At 34.8% G+C, this 19,717-nt stretch overlaps 1 protein-coding gene across 2 annotated transcripts in view; it reads right to left on the minus strand.

Moving 5' to 3' along the window:
• Nucleotides 1-545: 545 nt before the first annotated feature.
• Nucleotides 546-19,717, minus strand: part of mpp2b (MAGUK p55 scaffold protein 2b) — a 37,419-nt gene continuing 18,247 nt past the window's right edge. For both annotated transcript variants that reach the window (XM_058794594.1, XM_058794595.1), the window contains 11 exons: nucleotides 13,757-13,857; nucleotides 11,603-11,755; nucleotides 11,344-11,499; nucleotides 9,812-10,039; nucleotides 4,456-4,587; nucleotides 4,280-4,382; nucleotides 3,183-3,251; nucleotides 2,674-2,835; nucleotides 2,166-2,368; nucleotides 1,556-1,684; nucleotides 546-1,481 (listed from right to left, as the gene is read on the minus strand). In XM_058794594.1, the coding sequence (XP_058650577.1) occupies nucleotides 1,305-1,481; nucleotides 1,556-1,684; nucleotides 2,166-2,368; nucleotides 2,674-2,835; nucleotides 3,183-3,251; nucleotides 4,280-4,382; nucleotides 4,456-4,587; nucleotides 9,812-10,039; nucleotides 11,344-11,499; nucleotides 11,603-11,755; nucleotides 13,757-13,857 (1,613 nt within the window). In that variant the 3' untranslated portion in view covers nucleotides 546-1,304. The remainder of the gene's footprint in view (nucleotides 1,482-1,555; nucleotides 1,685-2,165; nucleotides 2,369-2,673; nucleotides 2,836-3,182; nucleotides 3,252-4,279; nucleotides 4,383-4,455; nucleotides 4,588-9,811; nucleotides 10,040-11,343; nucleotides 11,500-11,602; nucleotides 11,756-13,756; nucleotides 13,858-19,717) is intronic.

A 19,717-nucleotide genomic window follows, 5' to 3' on the forward strand; every position in this document is an offset into this window, starting at 1 on the left:
TCGGCTACCTCTTGAGATGAGATGTGAATACATGTATTGTGAATATTTTGAAAGGTGTTTTGAAATATCTTCAGGAAGACAGGGTCAGCTCTATGCACCCTGCTTTCCAACATAAATGTGCTGCTGCTTTTCAATAAAATATTGAATCTTCTGTGTAAATTGTGGATGAATGTGCATGCCGAATAACATTCTGTTACAGTAATTGAATATGATGATCTTTGTGAAGAACTGACTTAATGTGTCCTTCTGTCTTAAGACTGATGCATAGCAGTCCCACGCACAAAAGCTCACAGAAACAAAGGAAATCATGGCATAAAATAACAGCATCTAGTTTTTTAATAAAACTTTTATTACATATACATAAAAGTTTTTTATTATATATAATTACTGGAAACTACTGAAGTTGTGTGCACACCACGTGAGGGAAAAAATACATTAAGAACCATATATATATATGTATATATGTGTGTGTATATATATATATATATATATATATATATCAATTTGACTAATTGCCAAATAAATAAATGAACATGAACTTCTGATTTTAGTTGATAATATTTTATTATGTGAGAAGAGATTGTGGAGTGATACGAGAGACACAGTGAAACCAGTACAGCCATGTCAGAAATCACTTTCCTGGGCAAAGGTCAATTATACAGTTTACCATCGTTCTAGAAAAATATATGACTGCAGAACGCTGCGATTGATCAGTCACAGTGAAACATTTTAGAATTCTTGTATTGGAATGATAAAATTGAAATCCTTACATAATACATAAAGACCAATCAATTTCAAATGACGTATATCGTGACACATTTGGCTGTTGTCATTTTCTGAACTGAAATGGATTTTGTACTAACGAATGTTACGAGAAATAACGCAAACGAATCGAACATGCACGGGAATATGACACGCCAAAACACTCTTCAATTCTGCTTTGTAAACATCAAACTAAACAATCCCTGCAAAACACTACGTAATCATATAGCATTGATATATCCAACATGATTCTGAATAGCTGTATTGTAACGTAGGGCGCTAAAACATATTCTACAGTTTCTATACAAATATACAGCCCTACTCTCACAGGAATAACAAACGTACAGCACTGTACAGAACTCCTTTAAAACAAATACAGATATACAGATCAGCTTCGTTTCTTTACAAAATAATAAACCAGCTTTGTATCGTCATGTTTTTTGTGCAAAAATCTAAAGAACAGGCAAGTTCACATAGATTACAGCAGTTAACTCGACTTCTAGCCACTGTGGGAAATGCAGACCGAAGAACCCAACTTGCTCTCAGAAGACCCAGCTGACAGGAACCCACTGGTGGTCTGTGTTGAGTCTGTCCAGAGCCCTCCTGAGGCTGCGGTACGCTCCTTCCAGGTTGTCATTCACAATGCTCAGGTCAAAATAGTGACTGTACGCCCTCTGGATCCGTTCGCTCTCATCCACTGTCCGTTTGAGCTCTGAGTCCTAGAGAGAGACTCAAAGAATATAGTCAACATTCAAGGAACTAAGCATTCTGAGGGCATCAAGAAATAAATTACCGTCATCTGTTTAGTCACAACACCAGCCTCAATGGCAGATCTGTTCATGTCTTTCAGAACCTCAAAGTTTGGGGCTTCGATGAACACCACGTATGGAAGAAACTCGGCTGTTCGCAGAACTTTGAGCGCCTGTAGGAGAACAATGAAACGGGGTGATAATTGTATAACTGTACATTTGTAAAATCGCCTAATAGACTTCCATTTAAATAGTATTGGGTGGAGAGAGGGGGTGGGATCGGCAAAGGACCTAGAGATGGGAATTGAACTCGGGTCACAGTTGTGCTATATGTCGGCGCATTAACTTCTAGGCTATCGGCACTGACAAAATAAAATAAATAATCTGTGGGGTATTTTGAGCTGAAACTTCACAGATGCATTCTGGGGACACCCAAGACCAATATTACAAATGTTGTTAAAATGGGCATAATATGTGCCCTTTAAAAAAACCGAGTACTTTGTTGCTTTAAATCAAAGTTTGTATGTGTTTGAAAGTTGTGATTCACCCTTCCCTATGGGAAAAATGAAATGGAAAAATACTTCAGGAACCAACGCTGCCTAAATAGTGGGCATTAATGCACTCTTTAGGATATCGAAAATTTAAAAAGAGTACCTGCGGATTGACATCCAGAATGCAAATCTTGCCGGAATCCACAACCTCATGAATGGACTCGATCTTGGTGCCATACAGGTTTCCGTCATATTCCCCGTGTTCAAGAAAACGGCCACATTTGATGTCAGTCTCCATCTCGCTGCGAGACATAAACAGGTACATCTGCCCCTCCTTCTCATCCACCTTGGGTTTACGAGATGTGTCTGTCCAGAGGGACAAAAAGGGCCGATTAACATTAGCACTGCAAATAATCAGATTTACACACATGTATGTTTTATTTCTTCAAATTAAGTACATTTTTAATATTTAAATGTAATTTTTGGATTGTTCTGAGTTGGTTGGTTGTTTCTTATAGGGTCGCATTACTGATAAATTATTGGTTAATAATTATAATAATATTATATATTAATAACAGTAAATGTGGCTACACTTTAATCACATCCAACATGAAGCCAATTTTAATATTTAATGCATAAATATAAAAAGATATATATAAATATGCACTGACAAGGTGTGGTGGTTCCATAACGGTGTGGGTCCGACACCAAAATCTTATTTTTCAAGCTGCGGCGGCCCACACCCTGTGCTCCAATCAGAACCAGCGTCTTCCTGCGGAACGGAGGCACCTTGGCCACTTCCTCATAGATCCTCAACTCATGTCGGTCGAACTCTGGTATGGTGAAAAGATCTCATCTATTAGTCTGATTTAGCCACTATATCGAAATGTATCATTTGCCAGTTCCAGTTCAGCTTCTCAGATAAATATGGCTTTTATTGAGGTTCCTTTTACTGTATTTCTCATTTTCTTTGAGTCACCATCAAACACATTTCAGTTTATGAACTTGAAGTAGGCTACCTCTCCTGACTACAAACTCATTATACAAACGACTGCCATATAAACAGTGTCATTTTAGCATGAAACAAACTCAGAGAACTGACTTCAACAACAACAATCACAACAGAGAACAAGAGTACAACACATGCGCATCCGTCGCACTGGACAGCAGCCATCTTTACCGGCGTTCTTGGTGGTCAAGTACATCATCTTCTTCTTCTTCTTACCCCCAATCCCTGCACACAGAGGCCCTGCGGACATCAGCACACATCCTGGTAGTATAAACACACAGAACGACTCCTGTCTACTACAGGAGACAAACACATCACTGTCCATTTAACCTCAGGCCATACTTACAAAATCTTTTAGATCATTCCAACATAATTATTGCAGTTCACAGAGTAAAATAACAGCATACAGATTTGGAATGATTTGAGGATGAATAAATAATGGCCTTTTCCTATAATTAACAGCAAAGAGTTCTTCTTTATTTCATGAATCATGCTGATATTCCTCCAGGGGGCGGTACTCTGTAATAATTGTCAGAAAAATTGAATTTTTTTAAATAGGAACAGTTTAAATGAACCTTTAGACAAAATATAAAAGAAAATCTTTTTAAAAAGTATGCACATGTGTTTTAAGTTTTGTATCATATTTGATACATGAGGCTTTTTTTTGGTTCATATAGATAGGTATGAAAGGTGAATTTGGAGCTCATACTCAAGGAGGAAAAAACACCCCACATTTATTCAAAGGCACAAACTGAGCAAAAGCATGCTATCTGGTGCAGATGTTGCTATTTATGTGTCAAAAATATTAAGATTAAATTCTCATTTGTAATGTAAATCAATGCCGTTCTTTATAGCAGTGTAACAGACTACTTACATAAAATGCAAATAAATTTAATTTGTCACTTTCTATTGCCCAAAAATATGTCTTATTAAGATGATATTTCATTTTTAGAGCTCTGTAGTTTTTTTTTGTGTGGGGGCAAAACATAATGCAATGCAATACAATGATGACTGCGAGATGGATGAATATAAACACTCCTAAAATGCCTCACATTTTAGATGATGCTCATGATTTTTCAAAAAATGTATTATGTGTGGATAATAAAGTAAACCTAAGTTGCTTCAGTCCAGGAAATGTTATCTTGAAAAATAATAATAATAACAAAATAAAAGTTATTCGTAAGCTATTAAAGATTTTACTGCAAAAAGACGTGTACCCAACCTGAATTGATTGTATATATGAATATCTTTAGTGCCCTGTGTCCTACCTGTGCTAGAGAGCTCCAGATCTCTCTTGACAAACGCTTTTCTCTTCTCCTCTAGCAGCTGACTGGGGATCAGGCCTGCACTGCCTCCCTCCAGATGACATGCCTGCAGGTGAGGCCAGAGTCAAGGTAAGAATACAGAGCTTAAGGATCACACACACACACATACGTGCACGCACCTGCCACCAGTTGGGGTCCTCCTGGTTGAAGATCTGAAGGATGTCTGCACTGCTGAATTTGAGTCCAGCTTCTTTACAGGGGATCAGGTTGTCATGAGAGGGGTCATAGTCAAAGTGACACTTCACAAACGCCTGCAGATAGACAGACAGACAGAGAGAGAGAGAGAGAGAGAGAGAGAAAGGGAGGGAGGGAGAGAGAAAGGGAGGGAGGGAGGGAGAGAGAAAGGGAGGAGGGAGGGAGGGAGAAAGAGCAAAGACAGAAACGCATGGTTCTTATTATTGAATATGTCCATCAATCAGAGTGTCATACTGACAGCCTGTTGAAAACTTTAGTGGTGTATGTCTAGCATAAATGAAAGTGGGCATATCAATCTCTAGTGATTACTTATATTGTCAACATAAATATACACTCACTATTCAACTTCAGGCACTTTTATGTTGATTTTAACTTTTTTCCTGTTACATGAAAGTCACAATAAAACTATCTTCTGTCTTCTACTTGTTTACCTCTTTCACACAGACTTTTAATCTTAAAACAGGAAAATCCATAATCAAAATATCCATGACCATAATACTAATTATTAATGATTATTAATGATTTATATCAACAATTTATAAAAATGTATACAATTTATAAAAAATATGAACTATGAAAAAAAATTATGCTTTACACAAATGAAACCTCTCCTCATTTGTGCAGTCATTTATATCACAATCAGGGGGGAAAATCCCAATGAAATTTTGTACCAAAGAAGGGTTGTTTTTTCCCCAAAAGTTTGTGTGCTTTTTCCAGTATCAGCTTGAGATGAAATATAAAATGTGTGAGGGAAAAAGAAATCAATATCATTAAATATTTAATTGCCATTCAAACTGTAATCTACAGTGCCCAGGAGGGGCCGTCTTAGGTTCACTTAGTTTTGTTGTGGCCACGAGATATTAATTCGTGGGAACGTCATATTAACTCGTGGGAACGTGATATTATGTCGTGGCCACGAGATCATTTTGTCGAGGTAACAACATCGTTATGTCGTGGCCTCGAGATGCTATGTTGTGGGAACGACGTCCATTTCTCATGGCCGCGAGTTTAATGTGTAAACAAACCTACAAACCTCTTTTTCCGTAATATTTGTATATTATTATCAGCTATTATTATCATTAGCCTATTATTATATTTTTATATTAATTTTTTCCCTTCATTTCGATCTCTTTACATAACGTTCTGACTAGGGATGCACCGAATCCAGATTTTTGGGGTTCTGCCAAATACCGAATCCACTGGTTAAGATTCTGCCGAACCCGAAACCGAATACCGAATCCTACTCCCATCCTCAGACCATTAACACGGTAAACACATTAATGAAGTAAACAACGTCCACAGCAGTGTATTTTTCATTTTATTTTATTTTAATGCACAACTCGTATTCTTTCGGATGTTTAATACGCAAATGTTTTAACAGCGGCGATGTTGTGTATTGTTTGGGGTCCTTGCCACCACGAGACAAATCGGCATTGCAAATTGAACATGTAGCTCGACTTGAATCGCCTTCTTTCAACTGAAAGTACTGCCAAACAACACTTTTTCTGCTCACGAGTTCCATTTTCACTTTCTGACATATACTGCATTCGAACGGTCCACCTTAAACACCTTCCCGTACTCAACGGCGGCGTGGCGTTGACCAGTGTAGCGCGCTTAATGCAAGCTAAGGGTTCGGTGGATTTTTTTTTTTAAGGTTCGGCAGAAACCGAACCCCGTCAAAAAGTCCAATATTCGGCCGAATCCGAATCCGAATCCTGGATTCGGTGCATCCCTAGTTCTGACTAATTTTATAAATAAGCCTACTGTAAATGCTCGACATAAAGCTTTGATTATGCCGACTGGAATTTATAGCCTATTGGAAATGCAGTTTAAAGGTTGAATTTAACATATATTTCTTTTTTTTTCCAATTAATAATTATTAATATTATAGCCTACTGCCTAGTGTTTCATTGAGGAATGAATCATTCACATAGTTTCATTTGTAAATGAAAACACAACACGCTCATTCATCATCATGCACTGGCATAAATAGCCTACAATCATAAAGTATTGGCATAATTGTCAAACGTTTACAGTATTTGCAAAATATATGGTAGCAAATAGCATAATTATACATAACGTTCATTAGGTAAAGCGAATTGAAAGGGGAAATAATAAAATATTATATTTATATGAAATAAATATAAAAATATAGCCCTAACAAGTTAATATAACCTAATAATAATAATATACAAATATTAAATGAAATGTTTAATGTTAATAAAAATGTTTTATCCATCTCGGGTTGCTATGGTCACGTAGGTTTGTTTACGCATTAAACTCGTGGCCACGAGAAAAATATGTCGTTCCCTCAACATAGCCACGAGTTTAATATCACGTTCCCACGAGTTAATATGACGTTCCCACAAATTAATATCTCGTGGCCACGACAAAACTAAGTGAACCTAAGAAATTTGTAAGATTTTTCAAATAACACACTACAGTTAAAATTATAATCAAGTATTTACATTTGCTTTGAGATGCTAGTCAACGCGTTAAAATAAGTGCACTTCTGTAAAGCACAACAAAAGATGTCTAAAACATAATGATTTAAAATGTACTTTACGGTAAAACTTTTAATTTGACATTATTTACAAATAATAATAAAAAGTGTCATAATGGACAACAATAAAAATAACAATAACAATTACAATAAATGATAGATAACAATAAAAAAATTCATTAATATTATAATATCTGCAAGTATTTTTTTTCTTTTTTTTGTTGAAAAAATACCCTATATATACTTTTTGGATTTGAAGATTTGAAGTACACTACAAGTAAACATTCAATATAATTAAGTACACTTCTTTTTCACACGGGAAAACTAGCCAAATAAGGTGTAGGAGTAGAAGACTTTCAGCAAGCATTTCATAAAGGAACTCACACTGGTTTAAAATAACATGTGGGTGAGTAAATGTAGATGGGATTTTTATTTTTGGTTGAACTATCCCTTCAAGAGGAATTTCAGTGCCTAAAATCCTGTTGTCATGGCAACTGTAGTCACCTACAGTCCAGTGGAATGTTGCTATTTGGTGTTGGAACGTCAACACACAGAAAATATGCCTGGATTACATCATTCAGACAGTCAACAACGAGCATCCTCCACACACAACACAACACAACACATGCCAACAATACCATCTGCCAGCACAAACACCTACAGCAGCTCTCAAAAACATGAATATTCACATCATAGAAGCATGCATCACATTAGTAACATGACATTGTGATGTCCAGTCCCATATTGGCAGCAGGCACAGGAAGCTGTTCGTTTATTTTGGGATCAAATAAAGACAGGCACAGATGGGACACTCTGAACGTGGCACCATATGGGCAGAGAAACAGAACTTCACTCATTTGATTCTCATTTAATAAGATGGAGATCTCAGAAAAGCAGAAAGCAGGGAAGATTCATAGTATAACACAGCTGAAAATGTGAAAGGGCAGACTTGAAGATTGTCGGTGTCTCGTCTCAATAGGTGGGGTGGCACAGCGTCAAAACAGGAAGGGCTCTGGCATAATGCACCAAATCTCCCAGCATGCTTTGGCAGAGAGACGGATGCCCGAACCCGGCAGTGCAGCCCAAAGTTTGATCTCAAAGATGTTGATATAGAGGCATTTTGAACTAAGGTTACTGCAGTAGATGCTAGTTACATGTGACATGTTTGAGTCAGCATGTGAGCATTTTGGTTCAATGACATCTGGCATTAACATCCATCTGGGTCTACGCCTTACAACAGATAAATGACTGACAGCCTAAATAACCAATCAAATCACTGCAACAAGTCTTGTTGATATCCATCATTTTGTCCATCAAGCTTTTAAGCTTACTGAACAGTCAGATGCATACAAACCTCTTTTTTTGGCAAATTCCTTTGACTATTCTACGGTGTGTTGTTATGGCACATTCATATACTAAGACCTTCATTAATTTAACACATCCATGATTTTGTGATGTTCTATTTTATTAAGAAGAATTGAAATAAAAGAATTGGATCTAATGTTTGAGTCACACTAGGTCCAACCTAATTACTGTATAATAACTTTGGCAACATTCTGGCAATGTTCTTTAAAAATCACGAGACATTAAAAGAATGTTTGTTCAAGGTTATCCAGTTCTCAAAACGTCAGCATAAAAGCATTTATACATCGTTTTTGGATCGTTTTTTTCTGAAACATTTCAGTTGGACATTCATCTAAAAAATTTTTGAACATTACTACTTAAGTTTCAGATGATTTAGAGAACATTCAAATGTAACATTTCCATATTTGCAAAATAACAAAATGGAATGATCCCTTACTGTTGTCTTTAACGTTCACATGACCAAGAAAAAAACACTTTTTAAACATTTAAAAACTGGGCATTTTAAGCATTCAGAAATAACTGGAAATTTAGGTGATTACATGGATTTGTTTTATAGCGGTATGCTTCATCGTAAGAATATTTAAGGACAATTTTTGATTTTAGTTAGGGTAAACATCTGTATACTAAATACACACTGGCTTCATCATGGACTGTTTATGACAAGTCAACTGTCTGACTTCCTGAAACTTGGGTAGATTTTCCCTTGTATTTTCTCATCTTCTACCATTATACAAGCTTGTGCATTCTGATTTATTCCAAATCATTCGGGACATCAGCAAGCGAGCTGACTCATATTGTCATGTTGTTGTTTGACAGCCAAAGATAGAAAAGTGGTAAAGTAACTGTTGTTTACACCTGAAAGTACAGTACCATGTCTCAAATGTGACCCTGGACCACAAAACTGTAAATGTCAATATTTCAAATTGAGATTTATACATCATCTGAGTTTTCCATTGATGTATGGTTTGTTAGGATCGGACAACATTTGGCTGAGATACAACTATTTGAAAATCTGGAATCTGAGGGTGCAAAAAAATCTAAATACTGAGAAAATCGCCTTTAAAGTTGTCCAAATGAAGTTCTTAGCAATGCATATTACTAATCAAAAATAACGTTTTGATATATTTACGGTAAGAAATTTACAAAATATCTTCATGGAACATGATCTTTACTTAATATCATAATGATTTTTGGCATAAAAGAAAAATGTATCATTTTGACCCATACAATGTATTTTTGGCTATTGCTACAAATATACCCCAGCGACTTAAGACTGGTTTTGTGGTCCCGGGTCACAAATGTGTCTCCTGTGACCTGATTTCACTGAAGATCTACGAACATTTATAATTACTAGTCACTATTTTTTGTTGAGTATTTACTACTCAACAAAAATAGATCTGAATGTGGCTCACCTGTCGTGGTGTGTGTGGTTCTTGGTAACTGGGCAGGATTTTGAGGACCACGCTGCCGCTGGACTCTTTCAGCATGTTCTGAAGAACTTTCGGGTCACTCCCCACCTCCTTTCCGTTCACCTCTTTGATGATGTCACCCACATGCAGCAGGCCCTGCTGATCTATCATGCCCCCGTGCAGGATCCGAGCAATCACCAGCTCTCCACCCTCCACCCGAAACGTCACGCCCTGCAGAGAGAACAGAATGTGATTTAAACAAACATGACAGTTTTAGGTTTTTTGAGTGCTTTATATATTAAAAAACGTCTCATATTTATCAATCACTAGGGTAGGAATTACAGTGAAAAATTAAACCTATATATGAAAGCAAAAAAAACGACGGTTACAAAATTGTAATGGTTAACTCAATATAAAGATTAAATGTGTAATTTCTTTTCCATATCCTATGGAACCTTTTATATACAGCATTTTAATTTTAAAGAAATGTGCTGCACATTTAAAACACTATAATTTGTGTTACTTTACCCTGGCATTAAATTACAAACAGCTAGTCAACTGCTGCGACTGTGAGGGTGTTTCTAATAGAGTTGCCGAGGGAGTGACCGTAAAATTGACATCTCTTTTCTTAATGCAGTAATCAATCTTTTTCCTCTTTTGGAAAGTCCAGGAAAAGCAATATTGTGTGTGTGTGTGTGTGTGTGTGTGTGTGTGTGTGTGTGCGCACTGTTGGAGCAAATCGGAAGACAAATATCTATTATATTATATTATATTATAAATTACAATTTCCAAAACATTTACATAATTCATAGTCACACTTTAGAATGAAGTTGGAATAAGGGATCTAAAGTATGATCATGCAGAATAAGGCAATGATATGTGCTAATAAACAAACAATATGCTATAAATAGTAATATGCATGCTAATAAGCAACTAGTTATAGTAAGAACTGGTCCCTAAACTAAAGTGTTTTCTAATTTTTATAAAAATTCTATACATAAAACATAATTTATAATTATTATATTTACAATTATTGCCTTTGTCACTGTTATTTTAGTATTATTTATATACTAATATTATATATATTTTTAATTAATATTTAAAATTAGCTTTTATTTTTATACTTTATTCCTTATGATTATAATTATAATCCCATTATAATTTCAGTTCATTTTTAATTTCAGTTTTAGTTTTTATTTATTTTAGAACTTAAACTTATTTCAGTTAGTTGCCAAGCCAGCATTTTAAATTTTCTACTATTCATATTTATATTTTGTTTCAACTTTATTACAATTAACAAAACATTGTTTTTATAGTTTTAGTGAACAATAATAACCCTGACCCGTGTACCTCTACATAGGTCTAAAAATGCTGAAAAGGCTTTTATTCTGTTAGTGGCAGAATAAGCAGCTCACATTACAATGTACAATGTACTCACTTAATTAAATATTCAGTTTCAGTTCAGTTTATTTTCATAGCACATCTCACTTGGCATGCAGGTGTAAAAACAGCATAAAAACAAATAACAGGCTCACCAAGTGCTCTCCAGACACTTTGCGGATGCCCACCATCCTAACAGCATCGGGGGGCACAGGCTGGTTGTTAAGTGCAGGGTCCATAAACGCACAGGGGCTGGGAGGCGGAGTCTCATAGGTTTTGGAAGCTACAGAGTCATGTGTTTCAAGTAAAGACTGCAGAAAACAAAACAGGCACTGAGGGAAAGCACTTCAAAAATCTAAATGAAACAATTCAAGATATTTCGGGGGTTTTTTGCCCGACTGTTTCTGCTTGTACCTGAAAGTGTGGCTCTTTGAGGATGCAGGCGAGCTCATTTGCTGCCTGACTATGAGGTGTGAGGGTGGTGAGGTCTCTCAGGATGTCCTGCACTAACTCCACATTATTGTCCCTCACTGCCTCCAGCTTCGGCTCTTCATAGTGCTCACGGGACTGCACAAACAAAACACACAAAACATTCCAAGTGAACATTTCCATGGGAAAAAATGTGAGTTTTGAACATGAGGGTGGGTAGATAATGTCAGAATTTTCAGCACATGACCTGTGAAGGTGTGATTTGATTGGACTGACCAAATTCAGAATGATTTTTGCCATTGTGGTGAACATTTTGAAAATAAATCATGTTTTCTGTTGAAAACATTACCTCAGGCAAAGTTGAACTAACTACTGTACATTTTTCAGTAGTGTGACAAAGCAGTTTAGCTTATCCAGTAACAAGCTATTTTGTAATGTGCCGCGTGACCAAACACTGAGCTGAGGGAAATAATCAAATGTCTCCTCTCTTATTTACAGTTCTGGAAAGTCTGATTAATTCTAGTGACTCATTTCATTTGGACAGTTCATGAAAATGAGCAGATATAAAAACATTACACTAAAAACATTGTACTGTTTTTAACTCGGTTATGTAAAATAAGATATTTTGTTGTATTTAGTATAAATGTACCTTTTCAAGTTTGATTGGATAGTTCTTTTATTTACTAATTAATGACCTCTTAGGTAACTTTAATATAGTTAACTAGCCTACTTACTGTCGCTATTGTTATCACACAAATGGAATTTCCAGCTTTCATTTAATACCTTTTCTGATGCCACAAGGAAAAATTGCCTCAACATTAAAGGCATAATATTTAAACAATATCAAAGTTAATTCACTTTAAACTACAGTCAAAGCATTTTCCCATTAAATGAAATTCTTCTGTCTGAGATCCCTCAGGCCCGATAGCTCTGAGTGGGGTTAATAATAATAATAAGAAGAAGAAGAAGAAGAAACAGTAACATTATTATTAATATTTCTGAGATATTTAATTGTAATTTATTTTACAATAATACAATGACAACAGGCATACTTATGATTATGATGCAGAAAACTGCAAGGAAGCCTTTTAGGTTTCTGTGACAATGGGTTAACAAATGCCTCTTGTTACAAATCTGTGTGAAATTCTGTAATAATCTGTCCACTAAAAATGTTGTAAATTATGCGAATGTGATAATAAAGTGTTACTGACACATACAGTTTTGCTTTCCAAAATACACTTAAAACTCAAAACATACACAGAGATGGAGATCGCTGCATTTTTGTGAACCAAAACACTCTAAAATGCTGCAAATAACGAACAGTGAGCTGCTTGCATGGCACGCTCTGAAACATGCAGTGCAATAGACTGATTTTTTAAAATATTATTATTAAAATACACAGATTTGATATGTGGTGAAAAATCCATATCTTTAAGACCACTATATCTTACCTACTTGTTTTTAAAGTGTAGCTTAACATTAGAAATAACTTAACCCACACAACATTATCAACATCTACATCAACAATACATCATTTCATATTTATGTGAACTGCAAAAATCAATCTGACAAGCTTCACAATTGACCTTGGGGAAAAATCAACCACCACCACAAATCCAAGCAACTTTTCTTGGCTATTAATATTTTAAAAGTCTAGAAAACACACCAAATCCCAGCCTGTGGCCAAACAGCACAGTAAAGGTGTTGGGAGAAATGCCTATAGATTTTCATTAATATTTCATTTTTTATCCATCATCAACTAAAACTATTTTACTTGAATCAAGGACAGACTATGATGACTTGTTTTCAACATTATAAGTCTTTTTGTTTTATTACCTTGCCATTAATTTACAAAAAGAAATCTAGGCCTATATCTAATGCTGCTGTGTGAGTGTTTCTAATACAACAGCTGAGGTAGTGAAAGCAAATTTGATATCTCTTTTTCGCTCACTGCTGTAGAAGTTTACTCAACTATGGCAACTTCTGAGAACCCCGGAATTGTAAAAAGGGTCCATAGGTTTCAATTTTGATAAACGGATCAAATATAACTTTCACAAAGAGGGTCCTGTAGACAGACTCATAATTAAAGAAGCCTCATGTGGACACATGGACATCGAGTTAAGAAAGCAGATGACTCACCACTGGACTCTCCATGATTCCTTTGAGGAAGATGAGGTCCAGGTCATTGGCTGTGGTGGAGCTGGTGCTGTCACTCAAGGTGTCTAGAAGACTTTGCATCGCTGAGGACGAAATGACAAAAGGGTTCACAGGTTAGAAAGAAGACATTTCTCCATCCTTTCATAGAGGAAGAGGCCACTCAAATGACAGTACATTAGAAATTATAGACCATATGAGCGATGAAAACAGTTTGATTTCTCAGCTGATTTAAGACTGATTGGTTTATTAGACAGTCTATGCTGATTGACCTCCATTGGTGTCTAAAGTTCAGCCTATAGTTTAAGAGTGTGCACTCAAACGACTTTTGGAGACAAGAAATTGTGGCAACCGAAAAATTCATGAATAAAACATGATGTTGAGATAATCAGAATACGCTGTTCAAATGACAGAAATGTTAATGGGAAATAAATGTATTGTTTTCAACTTTTGCCCACTGATCAAAGACAAAGTTTTTCCTCTTCAATGCGAAACAAGCAAATTATCTTTTAAAAGAAGCCTCATTAAAGTCCTTCTAACATCATGTTTCAGAGGAGATCAGAGAGACAGAAGATGATTTATAGTCTTCCATGAATCATTTTGCCAAAATAATGTTTTTGGATCACTTGAATGGTCCTCGTTATTTATCCGTTGAAGTCCTTGTTTGTACATATTTAAGATTGGCTAGAGAAATAAATATTTATTTTCTTACTTGAGAAGCAATCGACTATACATGAGAAAAAATCAGAGCGGTGGAGAAGCATCAAAACTGAATCTCCTCAAACTCAAACGGAGTTTCATGAAAGGAAGTTTCTAGAAAGATTCATGAGTCCCCCGTGGCTCCTATGCAATTCTCTTAAATCCCCCCTGCAGCAATCTGCATCGCTCACACAGAACACATTCATGTTTCCCTTGTGTTCTCACTCTATTTTCCTTTGTTCAGTTTTCAGACATGTTGTCTACTTCAAACCAAACAGAGTGAAGCATAAAATGATGTGTGACAGAGCAATTCATGTTTTGTGGGATTGGTCAGTGCTGGAGGATACAGCAAACAGATTATGAGGAATCCAGTGATGTACACGTCATTTTTTAAAGAAGAAATTAAGTATACATTTTGGGTAACACTTTAGAATAGGGAACATTTATTCACTATTAACTACAACTTTTACCTCAATGAATTCCTAATTTGCTGCTTACTAATAGTTAGTAAGGTAGTTGTTAAGTTTACGTATTGGGTAGGATTAGGGATGTAGAATAAGGCATTAATATGTGCTTAATTACAACTAATAAATGGCTAATATTCTAGTAATATGCATGCTAATAAGCAAATAGTTAAGAGACCCTAAAATAAAGTGTTACCAAATTTTGTATAAAAAAGTGGAGCCTAATTCAGTTTCTTGTAATAAAAAATGTGTAAATAAAAGCATAAGTGGGCTGATTGAATTGTTTGTTGTAAGGAATTTAATATATGCATTTTGTTTTATTTTTAATTATACATTTTTAAATTTATTTTTTAATTATTGTTTTTTAGACATAAAATTAGGTATTATTTGAATGTCAGTGCTATCAAATTCAATTAAGATTTAGCTTGGTTTATTTTAAATATTTTAAATATTAGATTGAAAGTCTCCCTGCACATAGTTTACAACTACATTGTAAAAAAAAAAAAAAAAGTTGAGCGAACTTAAAAAAAACATTTTTACCAGCTTCAGCAGATTTTTGAGTTTGCTCTTGAAACTTATTTTTGTGGGAGATTCTCACATTTTTGTTGTATAAACTTGAAATGACAAGCTGAGAAAACTCAAAAATCTGCTGAAGCTGGTTGCCTTAAAATTTTAAGTTGGCTCAACTTTTTTTTTTTTTTACATTGCACTAAGTTTTTTTTTTTTCTTCCCTTTTTCAAGAACATACAAAAAAGTATACCTTGAAAGCAACATTGCTTTGGGTAAAAGCACCTGCTAAAGGCGTAACTATCAAAAAATAACATCTACTTTCAACGCAATGAAGAAATGTCAAAGAACTATTTAAAAGGTGTCCCTAAAATAGTTTTTACTAAAAAAGTAAAATATTTAAAATACATTTATTTCATACTAAGTAGTTCAAAGCTATTAGCATATTTACTGACATATCGCTCGAAACTTGCTGATATAAAAATTACAATTAAACTTATTTGGAGTATTTGTTTATTGCACAATGTACATTTCTTAATATTAAGCCTAAAATGTGTTTTGATGTAACTATTGATGTATGATCTCAGAATAATTTCGGTCTTTAAATACAAAATATTTAAAGTTTACCTGAAGTATACTTGCAATAGTTTACTTTGGTATATGTCTTAGTTGGACTTCAGCACTACTTCCGTACAATTAAAGTATAATACTTAAGTATATCTGTTTAGTATACTAAAAGTGCAATTTCAGGGTATTTTTATTAAGTACATAAATATGTAAATGTATTTGTGGTATACTTAACATGAAATAGATGCATTTCAAATACATTTTAGGAAAAGCTCACTGACTATCAGATAAGCTGAAAAATGTGTTTGACAATTAATATGTAATAATTATAGCATAGTAAATATGGATTTATAGAACTATGATGTAATGTATTTTTATTAAAACTGTTATCCCCAATCCTGGTCCAGGGCACATTTCGGATGTTTGGATATGTCTAGGTGAGTTCACCTGATTCAGCTCATCAGTAAAGTGCTCACAGACTGAATTGGGAATGTCAAATAGGGGACACATACGCAACAGTACTGGAGGAGCTCCAGGATCAGAATATTAAAATGTATGTGTAGGTGTCTTCGTGAATACATTTCAGCATTGGAAAACACAAACATCGTCATTTTTCATTTCATGGAATTAATGAGATCCATACATATTTTATGAGTTTTTGTCATGAGACCTAAAAAGTGAATACCAGTCAATTTTGAGCATACAGTTTCATAAATCATACAGAATGAAGTGTTTTGAAAGTCTAAAAATGCAGGAGTAAGTTTAGGTGTAGGGTTAGGGCAAAGGGATATAAAATACAGTCACATACAAGATAATAAACCTCTTCTTTCGTCCTGGATTTCCTTTTGTGATGGAAAACAAAACAAAGGTTGGCCAATTAAAGGATGAGATCTGCCATTTTCTGTGGTTCTGTTCCAAAACTAGTAAGCAGCCTATCTAGACAGCATAAGTGTGCACCTGATGTGAAAAGCTCGGTTGGGGGGGGGGGTTTAAAAACACAATACAGCCAGTATTAATTTGCTTGAAGTGCAGTAACAATATAAAAACAGAGTTTTTATACAATTGATATTTTTGGGGGGCGGGGCTGCTCATAAGGGGATTATCATATTTATTTAAGGCTCATCGTTATATCAGTTCCATTTAATATAAACTATTATTGCAATTAACATGCATTTAAATGTTTCAAAACTTCAAATAAGTTAATTCAGATTGCTCTTTAGTATATTGTTTCCATAATTAGTATTCTCTTAAAAGTAGCCAGCAACTGATTAGTCTTTGGAACAGAGTTAGTGATCTTGCTTCAAATGAGAGAGCGATGTGAGAAAAATCCAAAGCAGTGAATGGAGTTTTGCTATAAACGTTTTTTTTATCAACACAGTGCTTTTAGACTTTTTGTTGTTGTTGACATTAAAACTAAAAATTTTGCCCATGAGCTAAGAGGTGGCGAGCAGGTTGAGATGAATGGAAGTGCTAACGAATAGCTCTCTCCAGGTATTATAGACCTCCTTGCTATAATTAATACCACAAGAAGCTTTGTAATGTATATCTCTATGGAAACACATCCAACCAGTCTATCTCTGAGCAGCAGGGTCAAGCTCATTACTAACTCTGGGTCGACATCCTGTCGAGACTGAGTGACATTTAAGCTGAAAGCACACACCAAAGATACACACAGACATACAGCATTTTTGAGTCTGACCCCTGAGACCTTTAAGCCATGATGGATTAGAATTCTGAAACATCTTTTGCATCGACTTTATATGTGACTAATTTTGCGACATCCTCTCATCTGTCAGTGTATGCCTGTTTCACGCTGAAGCATCTCACTGCTGGTCACATTCAAGTCACAGATTTCTGTAGTGCTTATCTTGATGTAAGAGCTGCATTACTGTTTATTTTCCCAGCTCAGGACTACCGCTGTGTTTGGCTTCTGACTCATTTCCATTCCACCACTCCTTTAGAAACAGTGAAAGCCTGTAGTATTTCGTTTTCACTTAAGTACAACAGTCATTTCCTGAAACTGTTTTAACCTCTACACTCACACTAATTCGAGCTCTGCATGAAGCCTGGTTGGCAAAACAAGTTTAGTTGCAATTTGGCATGTTACATCAAAATCTTTTAAACAGAATCATTCCATGACTTTCAATTGTCAAATTTTGCTTTACCACAATTTTTGCTTTCATTTGTTTTTCATTGTGAGGAAGTTTACCCTGCTGTCATGCTCATTTTCTCACCTGGAGCTCAAACTCTGTGACTGATTGTTTCTCCTAATAACATTCAGCCAGTAATGCTCAACACATTTCCGAGCACATTAGCTCTTTCATACTGCATAAGTAACCAAAATTGAGCTTGGCAATCAGTTAATGATATCGGTAACCCTTTATTTTAGGGTCTCTTAACTAGTTGCTTATTAGCATGTATATTAATAGAATATTAGCCATTTATTAGTTGTAATTAAGCACATATTAATGCCTTATTCTACATGACATTATTCTATATCCCTAATCCTACCCAATACGTAAACTTAACAACTGCCTTATTAACTATTAATAGGCAGCAAATTAGGAATTTATTGAGGGAAAAGTCGTAGTTAATAGTGAATAAGTGTTCCCTATTCTAAAGTGTTACCATGATATTTAATATGTACCAATGTTTGCTCATAAATGTCTTAAAAGGGCAATTTTTCAAGCAGTTATTGCTGCCGATCTTTGCTTAAAGCAAAAGTAAAGTAGAGTTAAAATATAGGGTAATAATAATGGCTGGCTATCAAAACTATTTTAATAACAGCTTGGATTAATATTGTTTTATTCATAATAAAATGTACACTGAAAAAAATGATTAATTGAATTTACTAAAGATTTTTAAGGTAAGTTCAATCAATTTATTTTAGCTACATTTAAATAAATTAGTCAACTTACCGTAAAATTCATCATTTGATTTCAGTGTATTATGTTTAATACATTTAATTTATAATTATTTTAATAATAGTTAAGTCCGCTAAATAAACACACAGTAGAACTGTACTGAATTTTTTTTTCATTTATATGCACTAATATCATACTCTATAGTATTTCTTACCTACATATATTTTTATGGTACCCACCCTCAAAGTGAAAAATATTTGTATTTAAAATTCAACTCAACATCTTAAAATGTTCAGCATATCAACGAAGTGTGTTAAAACTCAAGTCACTTAAACCTGCACCTCATTTCTCCAAGTGATCTATTAATTGCAATCTGTTCATTCCCTGGAGCCCAAATTATTACTCACATTTTTTCCTGTTCTCATTTACTTGCATAAAGATGCCTCAACTCAATTTCTAATTACATATTTCCAAACCCCTCATGGATTTTAATGGACCATCTTTAAATCTTCCGGGCTTTAATCTTGATGGTTTCTTAGCTTTAACGATTTTCGTCTTATCTTTTACAAATGATCATATCTTAGTTTGTGCATTTGGTACTGTATACAGTACACACTCACTCATAACAGTGCCTACCTTTAAAAAATTCTTACCAAATAAAAGAAAAACCCTGAAACTGCATTTACAAATATCTATCTATCTATCTATATATATATAATGTTTTGGTGCTTTTCTCCAAAAATAATTTCAAAATCATTCCACAAATTTGTTCGTACCAGACAATGTCAGACAATGCAGAAACAGACAACATGGTAAACCAAGGATAAACACTGGCTGTGCTTTTA

Source organism: Onychostoma macrolepis, chromosome 12, assembly GCF_012432095.1.
Source record: "Onychostoma macrolepis isolate SWU-2019 chromosome 12, ASM1243209v1, whole genome shotgun sequence".
NCBI lineage: Eukaryota > Metazoa > Chordata > Actinopteri > Cypriniformes > Cyprinidae > Onychostoma > Onychostoma macrolepis.